The sequence below is a fragment of the Pseudorasbora parva genome, chromosome 1 (assembly GCF_024679245.1).
Source record: "Pseudorasbora parva isolate DD20220531a chromosome 1, ASM2467924v1, whole genome shotgun sequence".
NCBI lineage: Eukaryota > Metazoa > Chordata > Actinopteri > Cypriniformes > Gobionidae > Pseudorasbora > Pseudorasbora parva.
Genome location: NC_090172.1, coordinates 5,057,215 through 5,080,098, shown reverse-complemented (window position 1 = coordinate 5,080,098; position 22,884 = coordinate 5,057,215). Strand labels below are relative to the sequence as shown.

Here is a 22,884-nt window from a genome sequence, read left to right as displayed (position 1 = left end):
TATCATATCATGTGCTGTCATTTATTCCCATTGGACAGACGATGAAAGAACGCGCGCCTCAGTTTCTGATTAATAGAATATAATATTTGACGTCGCGGAAAGCTTTGATCTCGCCTCCCATGTAGGTTATTTACGCATATATGAATGGGTTTGTGAAAAATAATGGCGACACAAAGCTTCATTCAAACGGTCCAGCATTCCTGTTGAGTAATTTTAGAGTGTGGCATTCATAACTAACTATACAACGCGTTACACTTTCTAAGAAACATTTTTTTCATCGGGGATTTCTCAGATCTCAGGCTCTCGTCGTTTAGAAAAAAGGAAGAAGAATGTCTCAAGCGACACGGCTTCCCAGGTTTCCCCAGAGATGTGCCATTGTGACCGCCAGGAAGCTCTCGAACCTGCGAAGTATAGAATGACAGGGCTTTTTTCTCTCCTATAGATTTCAAAAGCACAGATCTCTGCTCTTGCTTGAAGAAGCCGACTAGGCTACGCGTGCGTTAAAACAAGCAAGTCGTCTATATTTTACTAAGTGATCTTGTTGCAGGTTTTTAAAAAGATCCTTTCTTCTAGATGATGTCACTTTAGGACAAAAACAAAAAAGTGGGATGGTTCCAAGAGAGACTTCAATGCATCCGCGCGATCCCTATCAGTGGCACTGAATACATTCACATTCATTTGGCGTTCATTAAGCTCATATCGTGCATGCTTAGCAATAAAAGCAAAAATATATATTCCATATAATTTATTGGTGACATTCCTCCAGATGTTTAGCTTTCAGTGTCGAACCATGCCATTATACTCTGCTTACAGTGTTCAATACATATGACATTTATCAGAGCTGTCATTACATATATTTAGACTCATCTTTTTTTAAATGAAGAAATATGAAACCGGAGAGGCATTGTTCAAAGACAACAGTGTTATTCTAACAATGGCAACTACTAGAAAAATCTTTGATATTTGGAAGTGTAGAAACTATGTCATCAATAACTTAAAAACATATAAACAAAATAAATATGCATTACATTAGTAATATACAAAGTACTCCTGATTGCGGTTTAAGAACAGTAGCCTATCACATGTCAGTTAAGAAGCGTCTGTTTTTATGTGTATGAATCTTTGTTTTCTACTTTAGACTTCAGTAAAGGAAAAAGTGCTTGTCTGTACACCACCATACATAACACATCGTCGGCATTGTCAAGCACGTCCTAATTTATGATTACTCTATGTTATCTTGCTCAAATAAAAAAAGTAAATGACTGTACAGCTATGTACAATAATTACATGTCTTAGACTGGAGAACATGACGTGGTGCATGTCATAAAACAAAGCAAAACTTTCAGTAGTGTTAATTTTGGTCACATGAACATCTCATTACTCCTGGAAAGGTTTTCTTGAGAGTCATCCTCTTGTGAGAAAATTGTTCCATGTGACTCTCGGTGGCTCTCTTCTCCATCTGTGTCAAGAGAGTGTTAAATGTCATGCCTTCTGCCGTGGCCCTTGGAGCCCCTGTGCCGTCGTCTCCTGCGCTCCGCCCGGCCGACAGGGGCCCTGTGAGAGCCCGTCTGGTGCCGCTGGCTCTCTCTGAGCTTGCGCACCATCTCATGGTCCTTGTTGCCCAGAACTCGGGGCAGGAAGAGGGAAGCTTTGTCCGTGCTCCGTGTCTTAAAGCCCCTCCTGGGCCGGCCCTTTCCATTGATGGACACGTACCACTGCCTTTTAGAGCTGGCACGGCGCTTGCCTGCCCCGGCCCCGGATCCGGCTGGAGGAGGCTGGGTCGTGGCGTGGTGCCGTGAGGCGTAGGTGTTATAGCCGAGCTCGTGGATGCGCTCCAGAAACTCACACTCTCGGTTGAAGACTTCCTGAAAGGGTTAAAAAAAACTTTATTAGCCTACTTTGTGCCTGCACAAAAACGTTATAATTTCCTTCATGTCAAAATGGCAACATCTAAAGGGATATTTCTCCAAAAAATTAACATTCTGTTATCATTTACTAACACTCAAGTTGTTACACACCTGTATTCTTCTGTTGAACACAAAATAAGATATTTTGCAGAATGTCCGTAAGCAGACAGTTGATGGCACCCATTGACTTCCGTAGTATTTTTCCCCTAGTATGGGTGCCGTCGACATTTCTGGTTACCAACATTCTTCAAAATATCTTCTTTTGTGTTCCACAGAAGTAAGAAACTTGTTTAGGTTTAGAACAACTTGAGAGTGATAAGTCATGACAAAATGTTCATTTTGTGGGGAAATATCCTTTTAAACTGGTCCAAACTCTTCACATTGGATTTTCAACAGTTTGAAAACACTCAGGTCAGTGACCTTTTTTCTTAGTGTGATGGTTCTTCATGGAACCATCAATCCCAATAAAGAGCTTTGTTTTTAAGTGCCCTTGCATGTGCTTATCACTCTCTCTGCTGACCAAAAATTTCATTGACAAGGTCCCCGGCGAGGCAAACAAAACTCCGTAATCAAACTCTCAGTGATCCAGCAGCATGTGGGCATACTCGTTCCGCATGAAAAACACCACCATGTGGCGAGAGCCTCAAATAGCCCTGCTTGTTATCTGATCCGACTGCTAGCCGAATCTCAGCTACTTGATTTTCCGACGTGACATAACACTTACTGAAGCATACAGACGGCCTTTCTCATTCATAGCCAGGTATCTTCCCGAAAACAGGCCCTTGATCGCCACCACACCAACATCGACAGCTGTGATCTCGAGTATGCCTAGGGGAAAGAGCGGAGCACTAGTTAGTGCGCATGCTAGACATGGGAAAAGCACTTAATAATAATATTAGCATTTCAAATTGCTCAATAAACAGGTCTGTTATCACAAGCACGTCGTGGTTTGAAATCGTAGTTTTATTTGTTTTATTCAATTAGTTGAATTTTTAATCAATAATATCGAAAAAAAAGTAACCGTTAAGTCTTACATAAATTAAGTTGATTAATTATGAGTTAAGTTATTTGCCATAAATATTAGTAAATCAATTTATGTATATAAACTAAACATTTAACTCTACATTGTAACCCACATTAAATATTTAATAATTATAGAAAATTATGTTTATAAGACGAATTACAAATTATATGTTGTTTTAAATTGATTTAGTTTGTGTGTGTGTGTGTATATATATATATATATATATATATATATATATATATATACTACGCAATAAACGAAAATTATGTATATATATATATATATATATATATATATAGTAAGTATTTTTTCGTTTATTAAGTCACAATACACACACGCTACGCTGTCAGGTTAGATATACAGACACTAAACGCCTCTTAAAGAGGATGTTTATTCATCCTTTTTTCACTGATTAATGGCTCTCCTCATTCTTCTGTTTGGAATAATCATCCTTTTACGTTGGATAAACACATCCGTTGTCTAAATCAGTATGTTAAACTGTCTGCTCAATCCTGTTTTCATATGGTAATTGTCCATGAGAACTCGGATTTGACTAATTGGAAAATTGCAGATAAACGAACGCTGTGATTTATAGAAACATAAATTATGATTCCGATCCAGTCTCTGACAGCGAATCGATACGATGGAGTGTCTAATGTCACAAAATAATGGAATACAGTTACTGCTAAAGACCTCATTATGAGCTTTTAGTAACTAAAGTTGTTCAGTCCGCTCTAATAGTTGCTTTACTGTGATAAGAATACCATGTTCCGCTCCTTAATCGAATTATTGTTCGATTTGAATTAATATGAAATTAATATCTTCCGCGCGCAATGTTTATTCGCGCAAGTCTCCGATCATAACGCGCAGAATTTGACATTCGCATGAAACGCGAGAGGAGTTTACTCACTGAAAGGATTGTTTTCATCCAGAGATCCGTCTATTTTTCCGTTCGGGTGAATTTGCAAATGATATTTAGTGGCGCAGTAAAGTTTCCTGCGTCTCGGAGCTCCGCCGAGGTGCTCGTAAACCCCGCCGCGACCGCCAGCATCTCGCCGCTGCCTCGGGTCACATGCCTGGCCCCTGGCACAAGGCGCCCTTGGGGTCCTGCTCAGCCTCGGAGCCAGAGATTCCTGCAAACTCGGATCCAAGGAGCTCAGTAACAACAAGAGCAGAATTATAACCATTGTGGCATGGCGGGATGTCGGCAAAATCTCGCTGGAATGGAAGGAGCTGGCACACGGGGTCCCATCAAAGAAGTTTCATTTGTCAGCGATCCAGACAACTGAGCATTTTAAATGGGAAAAAAACTTGCTGTATCCTCTCTTTAACGTGTCGCAATCATCTGCTAGAGCCGTCTTGGTGGTTGCAGCCTCGTCGGTGCTCATCTGCTCTCCAAACACACTGTATCTGACCGAGGAGGAGAAAACAGCCAGTCGAGCCTATCGTGAGATTTCGCTGATCGACAGTGTGCGCAGAAATAAAAGAGCCCTCCTGCAACAATAGCCCGAACCCCGACCAATTGATACAAAGGAAAAGGGGAGGAAAAGGTATCAGTCCTGTGTGAACCAAGCGTGGATAAAATTACACAGCACTGCACACGGTGGCTTACAGCGGAAAACCGCATCACAAAGAGAGAGAGACATCCAAGGGCAGAGTTTGCTTCTTTTGAAAAGATCCGAAAATTATATTTAAAGCATGAACACTGGCCTCTGGCTGGGTGAGCCGCTGTTAATTCTCTTTTGGTGCGCGGTGCCACATTTCGACAGTGATGTTAACATTCACGGACTCACGCACGTGGCTTTCAATATTACATGGATTTTTTTTTTCTCGTAAGATAAAACAGCGAGTGACGACACTCTGGCTGTTGACTTGATAAATCAAAGTTAATGATATGCATGTATTAAAAGGGTTATAGGTGCGAAACAGTGCAGCAATTTCACCCTGTTAATCATGCGTCTGTAACAGCTTTAATATGTGATATTGCATTAATGCATTCTACTTCAAACAATCCAGTCATTCATGCCAAATTTTCTAATAGGCTATATAAATCACAGGGGTGCTCTGAATAAAACGATCAAGACCTGTTTTCCCATGGATTGCAATCCAGAACGCGCGGCTACATTCCCCTGTTCTTTGAGATGAATAAATCCAAGTGCCGAAATTTGTGCATTATTCCATTCCCCCTCCGACACTTTTAATTTGTGTTTTTTAAACCGTGATTATTACAACCGACATGCATCTTCTCTCAGACTGCAAGTGCGACTGCTATAGTGGGTGGAAGACTAACACGCAAATGACTTCTGCCTAAATTGCTTCCATCTTGGTCGCATTATGGTTGCCATTCGCGTAATTAGCACCATCATCTACAAATCTCCCTGCCCTTTGGCGCAACACCAGCGCATGCTATTGAAAACCTCGTGGGAAGGCAGCCTTCATTTGTCTTTTCTCTCCATACATCACTTGGCGTCTCTGACTGTTTGTCACACAGGTAGCCATGACTGCGCGTGATAACTTATTAGTCGCGCGTTCAGTCAGAGACTAGACGGAGTGTACATGAGGCTGTGCTGATGCTCTGGTGACCATCTCTGAGAGAGACGCGCTTGATGTGGTTTGATCCTGACAGTGGGTTGCATTTGTGATGTGGTCGGCTGTTTCTTTCTGGAAGTATTTTAATTACGGCCCACAGCCGCCCACAAAGCCCAGCAGTAATAATCAGTGAGAGAGAGAGAGAGAGAGAGAGAGAGAGAGAGAGAGAGAGAGAGAGAGAGAGAGAGAGAGAGAGAGAGAGAGAGAGCGGTGGGGGGGGGGGTCACTCAGGATGTTGCCGATTATTTTGAAGCTGAACGGTTAAATCGTACCATGTTAAAGTAGTTTTCTTTACCATGCCATCATTTATCACTTTACCTTCTTCGCGACCCTTTGCTTTTTAAATTAAACAAGATGGAAAACTGGATAAGTTGTAACGCCAAAAGTTTGAGCTCGACCCTGATTATAACTGGATTTGTGTCTCTAGGAATAGATTTGAAATGACAGAACGGCTGTCATCTGAATGAGCATGCTTGATTTGATATCATATATGATATATATCATAAGAAAATTTAAAATATATGCTTGTAAAACGCCTCAAAGTGAACCCACAAAGAGTGAGAACATGAGACAGTCAGTGCATAGGCACAATTGTAAAAAATAAATAAAAATTTGAGTAAAGTCATTTCAACTTAAATTACATTAAACAAACTTAAAAACTCAAAAAATGTAAATGCATTTTTCAAATTTAAACATGTTGTGATAATTGATTGTTTTTTTTGGGGGTTTTTTTTACATTTTAGAATGACCAACAATTCATGTTTTCCATGCATTTGCCATTTTGAGTTTTAAAATGTTTAAAATTAAACTGTAAAGAATGGATTGTTGGGTTTAACTTTAAAAAGTAAGTTACCTGGTTGCCTTAAATTTTGAGTTCATTGAAATTAAAAGAATTTGGTTTAATAAATAGAAACTCAAATTATTATTATAAACCACATTAAGTATCTAAGTTGATATGGCAAATGATAGGAAGTTGTGATAACAAATCATGAAAATATTCTTTACAGTTTTGATATGTAATGAGATGGCATATATCAGCTTATCATCTTAATTTAAGAAAATAAAAAATATCTGGTTGTAAAACTCCTCAAAGTGAACCCACAAAGAGTGAGATAACATGAGACAGTCAGTGTATAGGCAAAATTGTACAAAAAAATAATTAATAATATTTATACAGTTTATATATGGCAATATATGTAAATATCATTATGTAAAGTCAGCACATTGATTCCCCCCCCCCCCCGAAAATAGTATAAATGTTTGAAATACTTTCCCCTTGTACTATAGACACTCTTATATTAACCCATTAATGGTTAAAGTGGCTGCAGTTAAATTTAAAGTACAGTCAACTTGGATATTTAGTCATTTCAACTTAAATCACATTACACTGACTTAAAACCGAGTTGAATCCTGTAAAAAAATAAAAAATAATAATATTGCTTATTTTTCAAGTTAAGGCAATGTAAAAAACATATCGTGTCATAATTTAATGATCATATAATCTTTTACATTGAGTGACTAACACACACATGCACACACTTGAAATGTCAGGTTTGCTTATGTGTATGACTTTCTGCATTTGTTGAATTCATATGGCTTTTCCATACATTTGCCATTTTGAGTTTTTAAGAGTGTGTGCACTGCAAACATTAATTGTTGGGTTTAACTTTAAAAAGTAAGTGCTGCCTTAAAATTTTGAGTTCATTGAAAATAAAGTTACAACAAAGGAGATTAGTTTAATAAATAGAAACTCAAAATATGATGTTATCTGAACCACATAAGTTGATTTGACAAAAGACAAAAGTTGATTAAAAAAATAATGAAAATAGAATATTTTTACATAATTAATTGGAATATCAATTCTATTGCCACAGTAAATGTATGAGTGCCATTTAACATGTCTGTGTTTTCTATAGTTCCAGAGGCCAGCGCTCTTTCTACTCATCATTCATTTATGGCATACGTTTGTAGCAGACAGGCATGGGGATATTACATAAACATAATGCATAAAACTGCACACGTCACTGCTAAATGAAATACGTTAGACAGCCGTCGCCTTTATTGTTTCCTATAATACAATATTTGAATATAGTCTCCATCCCCTTTCAGATTGTTTCAGTTATATATAACTAACTTTTATTTTTGGATTTGCAAAATCCATTGTTTATCTTTGTTATAAACTATTCTTAGTTTGATTCAATATTATTCATTGCATTTCTTTATTTATTACCCAATAATTTGTGAAACACAAATACTCATAAAAAGTCACATTAAAAAACACATTCATGTCTAGTGCAGTTGATTCTGTGATGTTTAATACAATTTTGACTTGAATAAACGGTAACACTTTACAGGCCTCATTTGTGTTAATGTATTAATTAACATGAACTAACCAGGAGCAATACATTTGTTACAGTATTTATTATTGTTAGATAATAAAAGAATACAGTTGTCCATTGTTTGTTTGTGTTAGTTCACATAAACTAATGTAAACAAATACAACTTATATATTAATTCATACAGAAGTAGTTAACTAACGAGACCAAGTGTTGCCTAATAAACTTTGGATTTTACCATATAAAAACATATGATTCAATAGTTTTTACAGTGGACAAAGTTACCAATTATAGAAGGCTTTTATAGCTCGGTCATAAAATAACACTGGGGTCCCAAACACATAACATCAATAACTATAAAAAGACCCATATTGCCAAAAATAAACAAAAAAAAAGAAAAAAAGAATCATGTACAATATTTTTCGCCCCGATACTTTACAAAGCCTAATAGTCTATGGTTTTTTGTTTTGTTTGTTTTTTTGTTCTGGCTCTTTTGCTGAAAAGGAGGCACCACAATCCAGACCAAATCAAGCTGACCTCTGAACCTTTTCTGCTGTACTTTTTCTCATGCCATTTTTTTCCCTTTTGCGCTAGTGATCTGAGGGCCTGGCTAGAGCCAGACGGGAATGCCTCTCGTCCCCTGACAAATCACTGTTGAGCCCCTTTTGTCCGGGTTCACTTTGATCTCACCTGCCTGTCAGGGGCTCAGAAAGAACTCCCGTACAGTCCCAACGCACTGCAAACAAATTGGCAACCACTTTATTCTCATACCTCATTACCCCAGGTTGGTTTGGAGAAGAAAAAGAGGTTAACCTCTTTAAATACCCTATTACTACAAAGCATTTTCACGAGTACGTTTTGGAGCGTTTATGTAGCGTTCTGCTCATTGGTGCGAGTTTGTCTTATTCTTTTTGCCAGCGAGCCCTCGATAGAGCCTCACATCATGTCCATGGGCTTTTCAGCAGAACCTGAGATTTACGGGACGATTTTCACGAACGCTGGCCGTACCGCCTCATTGCACCTTTTCCATTTCATAGCCTGTGATATGTCAGGAGCGTTGGATTGATTTCTGTGCGGTAGACACGCCCAATTGATCCGTCAGGGTTGCTCATGCCAAAGGACACTTTTATTTGCTTTGAACTGATTTTAATGCAACACCCTTAATACTGATTCCAGTTCCCAAGGGACAGATCATCTACCTCATGACACACACTTTTCATAAATCTCCATGACGGCTCAGAGTGATTTGCCAGCAGCACTTCTCTCTTTTCTCTCTCTCTCTCTCTCTCTCTCTCTCTCTCTCTCTCTCTCTCTCTCTCTCTCTCTCTCTCTCTCTCTCTCTCTCTCTCTCTCCCCCCCGTTTTAATTTCTCTCTCACACTCTCTCTATTCCTCTCCCACACTTCGTCTTGAAACCAGATAGGTCTTTCCTTATACCTCTGCAGCCCTTTGATTCTTAGCTGTGGGTCTCAAATACCTTTTGGGAGGACAGTGGATTTCTCTGCACCTTCCAACAGTAAAATGATTGTGGTGGCCTGTAACTGTATAAGACATCAATGGTCGCCACACTGAGCGCTCGGGGAGAGCGAAGAGCACAATCGACACATTTTGCAGCCGCTAAACATCCCAGTCGACGCAAAGCCGAATGGTCCGAGTCTCTCCAGTACAGTAGCGTCCCTTCCTGCTCCTGTCCCGCTCTCCAGTGGGGTCCCGCCGCCGCTGAACAACACACTGCTCATACCGACAGTGACGAAGCAGCTGTCGATGACTCATTTGAAACTCAATGTCACCTAATTTCCCTTAAATATAAGGCCATTGACAGAGGGGATGGGGTCCCCAGCAGGGGCCAGTGCATGTGAAAGGGCCATGTTGATTGTGTAAAAGATGGATGGCAGAGGAGTGTTTGCTGCAAACTGCATTGTTCTCATTTCTCCTTTTCAAAACTTTGTGGCAACATTTATATGGACCCTCTCTGAGCTTTTACTTTCACACACCTTTTGTTCTTCTCTATACCGCCTTAAAAATACTTGTGCGCACACACACACACACACACTTGTTATCACAATATACATTAAAGGGATAAACATGAACATTCGGTCAACATTTATTCACTTTCTTTCTTCTGTGGAACACAGAAAGATATTTTGAGAAGTGCCTTTTTTTGTCCATACAATATGTTTACATGCAATGACTTCCGCCAATTTATGTGTTTCCAAACTTCAGCACATGCGTTGTTCCTAGTTGCTGGGTTCAGAACTGCGTTTTGTCTTGACGAAATAGCTACAAAGAAAGTAATTAAACAAATATTTAGCGTAAATATTCAGTCTCCTCCACTGACCAGTTTATAAGATGTCAAATCGATTAATAGTGACTAACATAATAGTTTGTTTATATAATAATATATGTATGTGTGTGTACATATATATTTAAAAGACATACAAGATACATAAAAGATATACACACACACACACACACACACACACACACACACATTCATATATACACTGTATTGCCACAAGTATTGGGACACCCCTCCAAATCATTGAATTCAGGTGTTTCACTTCCATGGCCACAGGTGTATAAATCAAGCACTAGGCATGCAGACACTTCTACAAACATTAGTGAAAGAATGGGTCGCTCTCAGGAACTCAAGCATGGTACCGTGATTGGTTGCCACCTGTTCAATAAGTCCATTCGTGAAATTTCCTCACTACTAAATATTCCACGCTCAACTGTTAGTGGCATTATAACAAAGTGGAAGCAATTGGAAACAACAGCAACTCAACCACAAAGTAGTAGGCCACGTAAAATCACAGAGGGGGGTCAGCGTGTGCTTAGGTGCACAGGGCTCAGAAGTCGCCAACTTTCTGCAGAGTCAATAGCTCCAGACCTCCAAATGTCTGTGGCCTTCAGATTAGCTCAAGAACAGTGTTTAGAGAGCTTCATGGAATGGGTTTCTATGGCCGAGCAGCTCATCCAAGCCTTACATCACCAAGTGCAATGCAAAGTATCGGATGCAGTGGAGTAAAGCAGCCGCCACTGGACTCTAGAGCAGTGAGACGTGTTCTCTGGAGTGACCAATCACTCTTCTCTGTCTGGCAGTCCGATGAACGAGTTTGGGTTTGGCGCAGGAGAACGATACTTGCCTGACTGCATTGTGCCAAGTGTAAAGTTTGGTGAAGGGGAGATTATGGTGTGGGGTTATTTTTCAGGAGTTGGCTAGAACTGGTCTGCACAGAGTCCTGAGCTCAACCATATAACAGCTTTGGGATGAATTAGAGCGGAGACTGATTGCCAGGCCTTCTCGTGCAACATCAGTGCCTGACCTCACAAACGCGCTTCTAGATGAATGGTCAAAAATTCCCATAAACACACTCCTGAACCTTGTGGAAAGCCTTCCCAGAAGAGTTGAAGCTGTTATAGTTGCACATGGTAGGCCAACTCCATATTAAACCCTACAGATGTCATTAAAGTTCATGTGCATGTAAAGGCAGATGTCCCAATACTTTTGGCAATATAGTGTACACACACAAACACACACACACACACACACTCAAACACACGCACACACACACACACACACACACACACACACACACACACACACACACACTCATCTTTATCATGATATCAATCGTTTGTGTTCGGCAGAAGAAAGAAAGTCATAGGTTTGGAATGACATGAAGGCAAGCAAATCACAAGAAGATTGTCAGGTTATTTGTTTTGTCTCCTTATCCAGGATGTAAAATTACTTAGTGCATTTTCCAAATATGTGGTGCATATACAAATGCATCAAAATGGTATATATCAATTTGCCAAAACTTGTGCTTCGATCCCTAGAGTTACGATTCTGCCTGTAATGACATAAGTGAGCAGTCTCACAAGGGTGATGACGGAGCCCACAGTGACCCAAAGAGGGCCACGTGCAGCCACCACACTCCTGTCACCCCAGGATGTTTTCATAATGGTTGCCATTCCAATTAGATCTTTTAGAGAGAAGCAAACACTAAGCATAGTTAAATGGATTATTCTTTACTTAATCTAATTCTTTGTGTTTTTCCATCTTAATCAGACGGCCTGAGCGTGTTTCCCGTGTAAAATTGGAGTGCTGACAGAATCCTGTCTTGAAAGCACTTAACACCATGGTATTGTTTGCTGAAGTCTTTCAGTGGTCTGAAAGACAACAAGACCCCGTGATGTTTATGCTTCTTGTTAGAGTTGTGGCTTAACATGCACAACACTTCGCAGAACATTTCTGGCATGCCTGACATCAACATTCAGCGGCACGTTGGCGTGGAAAGATGTTGTTATGGAATCAGAGCCTTCCCTAAATGAAGTCCAATCACAAGTGGTCACAGGAGACACATTTAAGATGCTTTGTTAATAGCAGGTGTAAATAACGGTCCGTCTCAGCTGATTATTTGTAAGTGGATCACACAAAACAGATGTCTGACAAACTGCATTTCCCACAATTATGAATGAAGATGTTCTATATAGTAATGGGTTAATATACTGTAAGAGTGTCTATAGTACAAGGGGAAAGTATTTTAAAACGTGCTAAATTATTAGTATCATATTGGTTTTATTGGTGTTCAAAAACGTTTATACTTTTTTCGAGAGAAAAAATCAATGTACTGACTTTACATAATGATATTTACATATTACACATTTATATATACACATGATCCTTCAGAAATCATTTTAATATGATGATTGATTTTCAAAGTTGGAAAAAGTTCTGCTGCTTAATATTTTTTCATAACCTGTAATACTTTTTTATAATACTTTGATGAATAAAAAGTAAAAAAACATAAAAAAAAAAAAGAAGCAAATGTTTTAAAAATAGAACTCTTTTGTAACAACAATATACACTGGTCAGTAATTTGGGGTCAGTCATTTTTTTCCTGTCTTTTTTTGAAATAAATCAATAGTTTTATTCAGCAAGGATGTGGTAAATTGATTTTTTTAAAAATGATAGTAAAGGAGATTTATATTATTTGAAAATGTTTTTATTTTGAATAAAAGCAGTTCTTTTGAACCTTTTATTCATCAAATATATTCGGCAGCAGAACTGTTTCCAACACTCATAATAAATCATCATATTAGGATGATTTCTGGAGGACCACTGAAGACTGGAGGAACGATCCTGAAAACTCAGCTTTGCATAATAAATGATCATTTAAAGTATAATAAATTGAAAACCAAATATTTTAAATTGTAATAATATATCATAATATTAAAAAGAAAATCTGTATTTTTGATCAAATAAATGCAGGCTTGATGAGCAGAAGAAACTTCTCTCAAAAACATTACAAATAGTAATGTGTCCAAACTTTTGGCCTGTGCTCTATATATATAATAATAATATATATATATATAATATATAATATATAAAGAAAAAAATATTGGGATGTCTGCCTCTAAATGCACCCTTTCTTAATCCGTAGGGTTTAATATGGAGTTGGCCTGCCATGTGCAGCTATAATAGCATCAACTCTCCTGGGAAGGCTTTCCACCAGGTTTAGGATTGTGTTTATGGGAATTTTTGACCATTTGACAAAATTGTGAGGTCAGGCACTGATGTTGGACGAGAAGGCTTGGCTCTCAGTCTCCGCTCTAATTCATCCCAAAGGTGTTTTATCAGTTTGAGGTCAGGACTCTTTATTGACCGACACTTTGTGCACTGGTGTGCAGTCATATTGGAACCTGAAGAGGCCATCCCTAAACTGTTCCCACAAAGTTGGGAGCGTGAAATTGTCAGAAATGTTTTGGTATACTGAAGCATTACGAGTTCCTTTCACTGGAACTAAAAGGCCAAGCCCAACCCCTGAAAAACAACCCCACACCATAATCCACTCTCCACCAAACTTTACACTTGACACAATGCAGTCCGGCAAGTACCGTTCTCCTGGAAACCGCCAAACCCAGACTTGTCTATGGGATTGCCAGACAGAGAAGCGTGATTGGTCGCTCCAGAGAACATGTCTCACTGCTCTAGAGTCCAGTGCTGGTGTGCTTTACTCCACTGCATCCCACACTTTGCATTGCATTTGCTGATATAAGGCTTGCATGAGCTGCTCGGCCATAGAAACCCATTTCAGTAAGCTCTCTAAACACAGTGTTCTTGAGCTAATCTGAAGTCCTTATAAAGTCTGTAGCTATTGACTCTGCAGAAAGTTGGTGACTTATGTACACTGTGACCCTCAGCATGCGCTGACCCTGCATGCTCTGTGATTTCACGTGGCCTACCACTTTGTGGTTGAGTTGCTGTTGTTTCCAATTGCTTCCACTTTGTTATAATGCCACTAACAGTTGTCTGTGGAATATTTAGTAGTGAGGAAATTTCACGAATAGACTTGTTGAACGGGTGGCAATCTATCACGGTACCACGCTTGAGTTCACTGAGCTCCTGAGAGCGACCCATTCTTTTACTAATGTTTGTAGAAGCGTCTGCATGCATGCATTTTATCCACCTGTGGCCATGGAAGTGATTGGAACACCTGAATTCAAAGATTCGGAGGGGTGTCCAATACTTTTGGCAATACAGTGTATATACAGTATATAAGAAACAAATTATTACAAAACATTTTTGAGGAATTTCCTATTTTATTAATTGTTTTCATGCATGTTGTTGACTTTGATTGATCAGGAAATGTTTTCAAATTTTAATAAGCAGCGAATCAGTTTTGGTGAAATATGTTTTGAGAAAATTAGGAATATTAAAGGGGGGGTGAAACACTCAGTTTCAGTCAGTGTCATGTCAATCTTGAGTACCTATAGAGTAGCATTGCATCCTGCATATCTCCGAAAAGTCTTTATTTTTTTAATAATTATATAAGAAAGATGCGCTGTTCCGAGTCTTTCCGAAAAAAGCCAAGCGGGTGGGGGCGTGTCGTGTGAGCGGAGCTAAATAATGACGTGTGCTCGCTGCTGCTATGTTGAGTCGAGTGCGTCGTAAAGCTGTGTCATCCCTAACAGCGGGAAAAAAACTTTATTAAAAATAAAAATATGGCTTTTAATCAGATACAGCCATACATCTATGATCCGGAATCAGACCCAGAGGCTGCAGGTGAACAGGAGCAGCAGCAAAAACGACTAGAGCAGGACGTCTCTATGTGGTACAAGTTATACACTAACTATATAATATGCTTAGCGGCTTGTGTTATTTACATATTTATACTCGAATTATATCGTCGTATTTTTGTCTTTGAAGGTGTACATGTGGGAAGTGCAGTTGTGCACGTGTGTTTGTGTGTTTACGCGTGGTTTGTGTAGACAGTAAGCGGACTAAAAAAAACACAGACATTTGAAGCAGTCTCACTCACCCTTCTAACGTTGGGACTGCTCCATCCTTCAGCATTAGGCGATTGGAAAATCCGGCGTCGAGCTGGGCCTTGTTTATGAAACAGTCGGCACCGAAATGCAGCGAACAGATATAAACATTCGTGCAACTCAGTTGCTGATCCGGAAAAGCAAATTACATCCACTGTTGCCTTAACGCGGGGTTTTTGGCGAATCTGTGCAGGACTGTCTTGGTCTGGCAACCAAAAACGCACTTTTTTGGTGACATTGTTATGTGCACATCACCTGTCCAGCATCCTACAAGCCAGCGCTTTGATGGGCGTAGCCTGTTACTTTCGCTCTCTCCCTCTCTCTCTCTCACGCGCTTCCGGTAGAATTGTCCGTAAGGCCCATACAAGGAAATTCCGCCCCCATTAACGTCAAAGGGGACGCATGATCTCAAAAAACTTGCCGAAACTTATGACTAACCGGAAGTAGTATTTTTGACAAAGAAATACTCCCATCAAACGTCCACCTTAACTTTTGAAACTTTGTCTATGTTTAGTATGGGATTCCAAGTCTTTAACAGTGTAAAAAGATCAGTATGCATGAAACAGCATTTCACCCCCCCTTTAATAAACTTTTATTTCAAAATACTTGATTGAGTTTCCTTTTAAGTAATTTCATTTTTTTTAACATAGGAGAGGCGTATTCAGATATTACTACATTTATAATGCAACTTATTGGGACTACATATTGGGATTCATCAATATTTATTCATCCAATAAATGTTGCATCAAAGACCATATTATTGTGACCTAAAACAAATGTATTTTTTGCAACATTTCCATAAAAAGGTGCTTATACAATGTAAAGCTGAATATGCGTACAGTGTGTAATGATGTTAAAGGCAAAGTACTGTGGTTAATTCAGAGGGTAGCAGTTTGTCTATATGGTCAGATTCAGATGAATGTATTTGTTGGGGTAAGAATGATTGACTGGTGGTTGATTTTTGCACATCTGTTTCCAGAATCTTTCCACACATGAGTGACAAGTCACAGTTTTACACAAGTTCTAAACCTCAAGAAGAAATGAGACTGTTCACTCTTCCTCCATCCATTGTGACATCACAAAACACTGCAGTGCAAACCAGGCTGAATGTGGCTCTCAGTAATGACCATGAAACTGGATACACTGCTTTACGCTCAGCAGATGTGGGGGGTGTAAACTCTTCCCCTGCCTCTTTCTCATAATATTGTGATTTACCAATTCAAATCTGGATAGTTATAGAATGTTGTATGTTTCCACTCAGTAAATCAATGTGAATTTGTTAAATGCTACCTTGTTCTCTAATCATACAGTGTCATTAGGCAGGCAGGGCTAGACATTAACACCAGCCAAATGGATCTCAGTAGTGGCGTGTAACAGTCACTCCTACTAGCCACTTTGGTGGGTTGAAATTACAAACATTTTCATTTGTAGTATTTGAAAAAGGCATCTGAAAGAGGCATTTTAAAGTGCATTGTAGTGTTGTCAAAAATATAGATTTTGCGATGTATATCGATACCGAAATATCTACAAAAAAAAACGATTCCAATGCTCATTTTCCACTAACTAGATACACGATACCAGCTGCTCTCTCTCTCTCTCTCTCTCTCTCTCTCTCTCTCTCTCTCTCTCTCTCTCTCTCTCTCTCTCTCTCTCTCTCTCTCTCTGACAGCGAGTGACACACAAACCCACCTCCACTCACTCGTTTCATTTGCTCTGGATGAATATTGTTGCTGTTACAGGGCTTGAATTTCGCCGTGGAATTGCGTGAATTGTGCATAAATGTACTTATTCCTGCAGATTTTGTGTGCGCACATGAAGCCGTGTCTCAGTACTAAATTAAGGATTGTGGGGGTTTTTTTGCTATTTTTTGCACTAAAACAAATATACTCAAAATCATGTCAAAATTCCATTCTTGTTGAGTATTCACGTAAACACAGTCAGTTCTGTTCTAAGTAAACCTAAATAGTTGATAAAGAAAACGCATGTATAACAGTATAATTGATCTTAAAGTGGTCTTAAAGTATAATTGATCTTAAAGTTAGAGCAGCCTAATATTCCTGCTGCCAAATTATGAGATCATTTTGAAAAATTTCTATATGGCAGTTTTCTCCCATTGTATAAACGTCAAAAATGTGGCCAGCTAAGTGGCTAGTACCTTGGAAAACCACTAACCACAGTGGCTGGTGAGCAAAAAAGTTCATGTCAAGCCCTGCCAGTAGGTCTGAGTGCAGAGAAGCAATGACTTGTGACCTTGCACTGGCCCGTTTCTCGGCCTCTTCCTGTCACAACTCCAGCTTGTGACACTAGTAAATAGCTGCAGTAGCCTTTGATCCATAAGGCCTAAATGTATTTCCCAAATGGACCGTGGGAGACGTAGCCAAATCACATACTAATGAGGGCTAAACCAGAGGAACTGGCAAGTTGCAACCCAAAAATGGACTGCGTGTCTTTTCAGATTGGATTGTGAAGAAACAATGCTGAATGCAAATACATCACGTACAGCAAGAGTAGAAAAATAAATAGACTTAGCAATGCTAAATAGGCCTGTCTCTGTGGTAGTATATTTGTTGCAATAGGTCCTCATCCTTGGAAACCATGAACAATATTATATAAGAAATTGCAATCCAGACAACATTATAGGTTATAGGTTTGGTGCTGTTTATTTGCAACTTGATGTCCAATGCAAAAAAATGTGTCCTGAAGCTCAACCAGTTGAGAACCCCTGACCTAAACGAGGTCGCGAGGTGGCGATTTCATGTGAATTTGTACAATGCAATAATAATATAAAAACGTAAGTATTAAGGTCCACCTCTAAATATATCATTAGAGTAGATTGTAGGAATTTATACGAATCAATCACCAATTCGCCAAAACGTTAAATAGCTAGAAATTGCCATACGTGTTGGCAAATACACATATGAAAACATGCAAAAATGGTTCTATAGAGTTGATGGTATCTTCCTGGATGATATCCACTTTATGCTCATGTTTATAGTATTTTTATACTCTAAAAAAGTGTTCTAAATTTGGGTCAAATATGGAAATATGGCTTTTGGAAATGTTGTCCATATTTGCCCCAACCTTTTTTTACCAATTTGTTTTTTTTTTTGTTTTTTTTTTTTAAGAGGAAGAAGAAGAAGAAGAAGCTGTTTGTGTAAAATATGGAAGACCTAGCTGTTGGTTTTTGGTTTGGTTTGTCCACAATTGACCCAAATTTGGGTTGAAACAACTTTTTTTAGGCTGTAGGTACTTCCTTAGAAATCAACTATTTTTACATGCCTCTTCTCAACGAAAATAGACAGTTTTGTATAAATATTTGATTTTTTGTTGTTGTTGTTGTTGTTTGTTTTGTTTTGTGTAAGGCCTAGAGTCTCATAAAGATATTTTTAGTTTAGTATTCTGCATACATTTATGTGTTCTATGTCAAATTCCCTAGACCCTGTGAACCATTAATCACTTGTTGCAATGCTAAATACACTCTATGCAGACACATAGCGAGAGGCAACAGCAGAGCAGAGGTTTTGTCTCCATACCGGCCTGAATGCTGGCTTTGAAGAGGGGGATTAGGATTAACATTGAATTCACTTTTTTAACAAAGACTTGACCTAGAACTCTTGTAGGAGACGTAGCCACTTGTCAAAACTATAAGAATGGCTAATGCTGCTGCAATAACTTGCTAATTTACTGGCAAAGCAGAGGCTTAATTACAGAAAATAAATGACTGTATAATGTGCGAGTGAAGAAAATGTTCTTGTAACGTTCAGGTACCCAGGCAGGTACAACTTGTGATGCGCCTTACCCCTCGTACCTGATCACCATACGCCCTTGGACACGCCATTTAACCCCTGGTTGCTCCAGGTCATTGTCCTATCACTTTGTCCACTTAAACTTAAGGAAAGAGTCTTTGCTAAAATAGTTTGTCATTTATAAATTTAAGTTATATGTATAGACTGCTCCAATTCATGTAATCTTGAGTGAAACAACACGAGTTGTGGAAAATAATGCATCTTGCTGACGTTTAATTGCACTGCATGATGATAAGTTGCCAAAATGTGAATGGAAAAATGCTTCTAAATTTACAGTGCCCCCAGATTACTACTTGCTTTGTAGCAACTTCATAGTAGATGTCATTTCTCATTCAAGTGATTGAAAGTCCATAAAATCAATATTCGACAACTTTTTGCAGAACTAGACACGTTAGACCCGACCAAATAAACAAACAGAGCTGGTAAACTCGGCCGGTGTCACCTCGCTATGGCCTAAGTGGTGCTGAGGGCATGGGAGCTGGATGCAGTCAAGCTGTCTTTTTGGGCAGTGAATAATGACACAATTGTTTGTCAGTCAGACTAAGAACAGGTGTTATGGAGCTGTAGACTGTAAAGCTAGAGGCCAGTGGCCTTGCTCTCTGGTTTCGAGACAAGGGGGGGTTTAAAATCCTCTGATACCTTTGACATGCTGGGTGGTAACCCTAGAGTATGTGTTTGTGAGTGCTAACTTTCAATCCACCCATTCTGAATTAGACCGCAAAGCTAGTTGTTCTATAGCTACTTTCACTGTTGAAGTTAAATAATTTGGAAACCAGGCTTAATTAAAATCTTTAAAAAAAAGAAAAAAGTATGATATAATGTTTTCCCATGAAGGGTTTATTTAGATGGTTTTTTTTTTGTCTTTGTTTTTTTGTGGGGTGGGGGGGCTGGGAGGTACTGATATTAGGGAGTAAAAAAACTTAATATATACATATATTAACCCTTATTAAAGTAATTCAGTCAAGAGCAGTAGGTGAATGTTTCTGTCTTTTGTTATCTTGTCTTTTATGAGAAAATGCTTCCATGCCATTGACAAGATTTTCCAGCTTTCTGTGTTTTCACTGTTATACACTAGTTCTCCCCATCAAAACACAGGCGAAGAAGAAGAAGAAACAAGCGATCTCATATCAGCAGATGCATATGAAAAATAATGTGATCATCAACATTAAACCACATATAAATCAAAACTGCCCAATGTTTCTGAATGAAATGTGGACCCAGGACGAGCTACAGGACTGTGAAGCTTTAGGGGTGTTGATGAACTCCATCGACTCTATCTGTGTTTGATCATCGCTCTGAATCCGCTTGAAACTTTCCCATATTGATGTTGATTAAAAAAAAGAATGTATGAAGCTAGAATAAAACAATGGACCTGTTCTTTCTTTTGATATATTGCATGTTTAGATATTCATACAACAAGATATTCTGTGGGCCATGAAACTTGTGAAAATGACCAAGAACGCTGGCGGTGACAAATTTCATGTTTACGCTCACTTAATACAACGACTATGTTTACGATGATATTCAACAAGACAGGCATTTTTATATAATTTTGTGTGAATATTTGCTTGCTGTGAGACACGTATGTGACATATACGCCGATACCGACTTATCTGCACATATCGGCCGATAAAATCAGCAGCCCAATATATCGGTCATGCTTTAGTTTTAGTATGCCCGATTTCATCTTTGTTGATCCTGGAACAACAATCCAATCAACCAATCAGATTTGTGGGGCAAGTTTACCGTTTATGTCAAGTTTAGGCGTATAACCAGGGTTAGGTTAGGTCAGTATACAAATCTTGGTATTTAGGGCACTTTTTGCGTTTCTTTGCCTCTTCTTGACAGATCACTTCCTGTACTCCTGAGTTGTAAGTCGCTTTGGATAAAAGCGTCTGCCAAATGCATAAATGTAAATGTAGGTGCTTCAGTGTTGTTCACCTAGTATTTCCCTCTGATTTTAGAGATAACTTATGGGTATGGTTAGATTTAGGGGTAGGGTTATGATTTTCAGAAAGATAGATCCAGGAACATTTTGCGCCTGGTGAAATCTGGATGTGCCTTAGAAACAGTACATAAAGAGTTAAACCGATCAGCTTTCACAATGACTTTGGAAACGTTATTGAACTCTGTTAGCCACAGGAATGCTAATGTTTTCCAAACCCCAGCTCTCATTAATTATTTGTCGCCAAACACTGGGTAATTCCCCCATATGCCTGGTGGAGAGGTGTCTGTATGTTTGAGTAATTAAATGTGACAGTGCAGTCATGGCAGTTTGATACGAGAGAGAGAGAGCGAGAGAGACGTAAAGCCGGACATGTTGGAGGAGGCTTTACTTATTGCTCTTTTCCGCTTTGCGTGACACTGCGACTGAGAGGAGGCAGGGAACCGCTGTCGACATCAGCAAAGGTGAAGGGTTAAGTGTTGTTGGTTCACCCCAAAAATAGAGTCTGGGACGCAGCCTTTGTATGGTATGAGACTGCCTCTTACTTTCAGCACAATGCTGTATTTTTCTTTCTTTGCCACGACCACAACAACTTGTTAGCCTTGTAGCTTGTCCTGCTAGCCTCACGCAAATGTGTGTTTTTGTATGTTCTTTTGGGTATTGCTTTCGGGTACATCTTTGAGTGTCATTTATACAAACAGTGTCAGTTTTCCTCAACCTTAGACATCAAAAGACTCTTCGGTGCCATATTTGTTGAAACCGTTTTCACATGCTTTGTTTTCCGTGAGAAAAAAAAAACTTGGGTTTCCACAAGACACTTTGCATTACAATGGTGTTAGTGTGTGAAGTGCCCCAAAGAAAAACCCGATACCATTTTATTGAATTTAATATTCCCATATATCAACAAATGGATTGTATGAGCATCAAAATCACACATTTGCTATTTGGAAAAAGAATGGATATATAAACCAAAACCAGATTTCCCTCCTATGACTCGACCCCCACCTCGCCAAAACAGACCCTTTCACACACACACACACACACACACACACACACACACACACACACACACACACACACACACACACACACACACACACACACTCACATGTGGATTTTTTTTTTTTTTTCACAGACAGAAATGAGTTGAGTTTCTGGGTTGGATGATGCTGGGTGGTGGGGTTAGCTAATGAAAAGCAGAGCTCTTGTTCAATGAGCCATATGCTACTAATCCTTTTTTCAAACTCCCAGTGAGGAAGTGTGATGCTGTAATGCTTAGCATACCCCAATAAAGTCCAGGACATCCTGTTTGAAGACTCTATTCCCATATCAAACCGAGCTCGGAGCAGCGTCTACACCTCCATGAAGGGGAGCTTGCCGGCAGGAGCCATCATCCATGTTTGTCTTGTGTTGATTAGTGTCTCTGGGAACTGGTGGCTTTTAGCTAGTAACTATTATAATGGGGTTACAGTGAGAGCAGGAGGAGAAAATCCAGACGTGGCCTTCGAAGGTCCAACGTGGCACACAGACTACATTTTTGTGTGATAAACAAAATGCTAACCTTGCTAAAGAGAGCAGCATGGCGGGATCCAGCATGTGTTTCGTATGCTTGTGTCAGTATTCATACCTGGCTTCTTAACTAAAACAACCTCAGGCAAATAAAGTAGCATGGAACAATATGATGTTCCTCAGTGATGCTGTTTCTCAAACCATTGGCTGTTGGATGAGTTTGTTCAGTTAACTAACCATTTGAGATCTCTTCTAAGTATGTAACTCTGTATATATAAACTCTGCAGGACAGTGGCCTTCGAGGACCAGGGTTGAGAATGCTTGCTCTAACCACTCTCTAGCAACACACCTGCAACCACCAAAAAGACCTTCTTGATGGATGGAGACATTTATTCTTGCAAGCAGTCATATTCTCTTCAGAAAATGTAAAACTCCTT

General features: G+C 39.2%; 1 protein-coding gene across 1 annotated transcript; it reads right to left on the bottom strand.

Annotated features, from left to right (window-relative positions):
• Positions 1-788: 788 nt before the first annotated feature.
• fgf3 (fibroblast growth factor 3) lies at positions 789-4,949 on the bottom strand. Its single transcript, XM_067448293.1, has 3 exons — positions 3,842-4,949; positions 2,632-2,735; positions 789-1,865 (listed from the first exon to the last, which is right to left on the bottom strand). Exons 1-3 carry the CDS (start codon positions 4,116-4,118, stop codon positions 1,476-1,478), a joined length of 771 nt encoding a protein of 256 aa, XP_067304394.1. The 5' UTR covers positions 4,119-4,949; the 3' UTR covers positions 789-1,475.
• Between the last annotated feature and the right edge of the window lie 17,935 nt (positions 4,950-22,884).

Bases quoted from the DNA above. Each gene is read 5' to 3' on its own strand.
- fgf3 (XM_067448293.1), bottom strand. From the start codon at position 4,118: ATGGTTATAATTCTGCTCTTGTTGTTACTGAGCTCCTTGGATCCGAGT. The intron at 2,736-3,841 runs GTGAGTAAACTC...TCTTTCCCCTAG, and splicing joins GGATGAAAACAATCCTTTCA to GCATACTCGAGATCACAGCT. The intron at 1,866-2,631 runs GTAAGTGTTATG...TAACCCTTTCAG, and splicing joins AAGGCCGTCTGTATGCTTCA to GAAGTCTTCAACCGAGAGTG.